At 38.7% G+C, this 2,279-nt stretch overlaps 1 protein-coding gene across 1 annotated transcript; it reads right to left on the bottom strand.

Annotated features, from left to right (window-relative positions):
* Positions 1 to 263: 263 nt before the first annotated feature.
* On the bottom strand, positions 264 to 1,669 carry LOC134314752 (uncharacterized). The gene is made up of 3 exons (XM_062995446.1): positions 1,011 to 1,669; positions 576 to 794; positions 264 to 471 (listed from the first exon to the last, which is right to left on the bottom strand). Exons 1-3 carry the CDS (start codon positions 1,667 to 1,669, stop codon positions 264 to 266), a joined length of 1,086 nt encoding a protein of 361 aa, XP_062851516.1.
* Between the last annotated feature and the right edge of the window lie 610 nt (positions 1,670 to 2,279).

Here is a 2,279-nt window from a genome sequence, read left to right on the forward strand (position 1 = left end):
GTTCATGTTAGGTTACATTTGGACAGATTTATTAAAGTCCTGATATCTCAAAGAGGTAATAGGACAAGAAATACAGATAATACAGAGTTAATGTTTATTTTCCATTTTGAGAGTTTAATAAATATTTTGTACTATGCATTGCTGTTACTCAATTTATTTCAAACTTTTTCAACATTTTCTTACTGTGATAATTGAGGTCAGATGTCATGGACAGCAAAAGTTAATTTAAAAATTTACTCAGTTAATTTATGTAATTAAAACAATCATAGCTGAGCAATTTCTTTTAGCCATAAGTATAGTTCTGATGTGGACTCCCAGTTACTTGGCTTCTGTAGTTGACTGCACTCCACAACAAAATCCAAGTACTCCTGGATGTTTTGGTCACCACATGAATTGACTGACTGTCTTGATTCAGGGAAAACATCCAGTTCTGTTTCTTCAATTCTAAATCCACAGTCTCTGGAGCCAAACCTAGAATGAGGAATGGATCTTATTAGTAGAGTTTATTTACATATGAGCTACAAATAAAAAAATAACAGATACAGGGAAATAGCAGTCCATCACCAATCAATTACCTGTGTGGTAAATAGTACAGTTCATTGGGCACTCCTCCAGGACATGATGCGGTTCTAGAAGTGCGAATCCTGTGACTGTTCCACAGTGTCACACATTCATCCAGGTCCTTCTGTATGACATCACTGAAGCAAAATCTCAGCAAGCATTGGTGTTCATGACTTCCATTGAAGTATCCTGCATCTCGGAGGTCTGCAAATAACTCCATCCAGAACTGAGACCTATAGAAATTAACATTAACGGTCTACAGTGAGGTTAAATATACTGTACAACAAATGTATTAACCGGTGTGTTTTCACGCACTTAACTATTGAATTTAGGTTCTTTATAGTGAGGTTCATGTCAGTTAATCTAGAAGATTATAACTGATACAACAAAGCGGCAAAAACCTATAGTCTTAACAGTAGTTATGAAAACGGAAACTCATAGGTACATACCTTCCCTTTCTGAATATGGACCACCATGACTCGATGCGTTGATTATTGGTGGATGAACCATACATATGGCTAGACGCTCCCGAGTAGTAATCAGTGTGCTGGTGCCGTAGGGTACACTGAACTGCAGCCATAATGCCGTTCTCCGTGCCGCAATCGGTCCTCAATCTCATGGGGACAGCACCAAGGTTTCGCACACAAGTGATGAAATTGTGAGCAATAACTGAGGGGTTGTTATTTGTTGGTCCACATACAAGCCACAGTACTTTCCGCGAAAATCCGTCTATACATCCCGAAAGGGCCAAACCGAATGGCTTGAGTTTGTCGTAACCGTCAGCGTGCCACATGTAATTCGGCCCCATTGAGTGGTAGGTTCTTCTAATAAACCTTCTGCGTGCTCTCATCTCACATCCTTGAGGATTAAGCTCCTGTAGTAACACCATAACATCATCCCTCTTTACTCGTAGATTGTACTTTTGCGTGAGTACTTGCCACATTGTTCGATAGCCAAAGAGCTGTCCAGGTCCACGAAGCTCCAACCCTATAGCATTCCTGACAGCGTGTGTAGAAGAATAGCCCTTTCTACGGTACAGTCCAGCCTGTTTAAGTTTAGTTTTAAGAGATCGCAAACTAATGTTAACACCATGTAAGGAGGACATCATGTCAACGATAACATCGTAGGAGTGGCCTTTATTGAAATACCCTATACACAAATTTATTACGTCTTCTTTTGACTGCTCTTCTAAAAATTCTAACGATTTACCGCAAGAAAAACAAAAGCGGACTAATTGGCTAAAATGATTGCCACAAAATGGACAAAACATCGCTGATCATTCACCGTCACAACTGCCGACACAACTCTGTTCACTTTATCCCCGCCAAACAGTTTGATTGACAGCAGGTAAACAACAAGCACTTCCTGTATATTGTTCCTACCTTTTCCGTCAGAGCTGCCGTTTGTAAATTTGTTTCGGCATTGGTAAAAGTTTTTCAGCTCTTGTAAATTTGTTTCGGCACTTGTAAAAGTGTTTCAACTTTTGTAAATTTGTTTCGGCACTGGTAATTTTGTTTTTACCTTTGTAATTGTGTTTTCTAAAATGTTTTTTTTTTTTACCTTTGTAATTTTGTTTTTACTGTTGTAATTTTGTTTTCTAAAATGTTAATTTGTTTTGCACTTCTCGGCCACCATAGTGACTGCCGCAATCCTTCAGCCCTGCATTACAATAATGGTTTGATCCACAACTGCATGAATCATTTGCAAAAATCATACAA

Source organism: Trichomycterus rosablanca, chromosome 5 (genome assembly GCF_030014385.1).
Source record: "Trichomycterus rosablanca isolate fTriRos1 chromosome 5, fTriRos1.hap1, whole genome shotgun sequence".
Taxonomy (NCBI): domain Eukaryota; kingdom Metazoa; phylum Chordata; class Actinopteri; order Siluriformes; family Trichomycteridae; genus Trichomycterus; species Trichomycterus rosablanca.

What these genes read in the sequence shown, in the direction of transcription:
- LOC134314752 (XM_062995446.1), bottom strand. Translation starts at nt 1,669, where the DNA reads ATGATGTCCTCCTTACATGGTGTTAACATTAGTTTGCGATCTCTTAAA. An exon ending in TCCATATTCAGAAAGGGAAG is followed by an intron (nt 795 to 1,010) that starts GTATGTACCTAT and finishes TAATTTCTATAG; the next exon opens with GTCTCAGTTCTGGATGGAGT. An exon ending in CTGTACTATTTACCACACAG is followed by an intron (nt 472 to 575) that starts GTAATTGATTGG and finishes TCCTCATTCTAG; the next exon opens with GTTTGGCTCCAGAGACTGTG.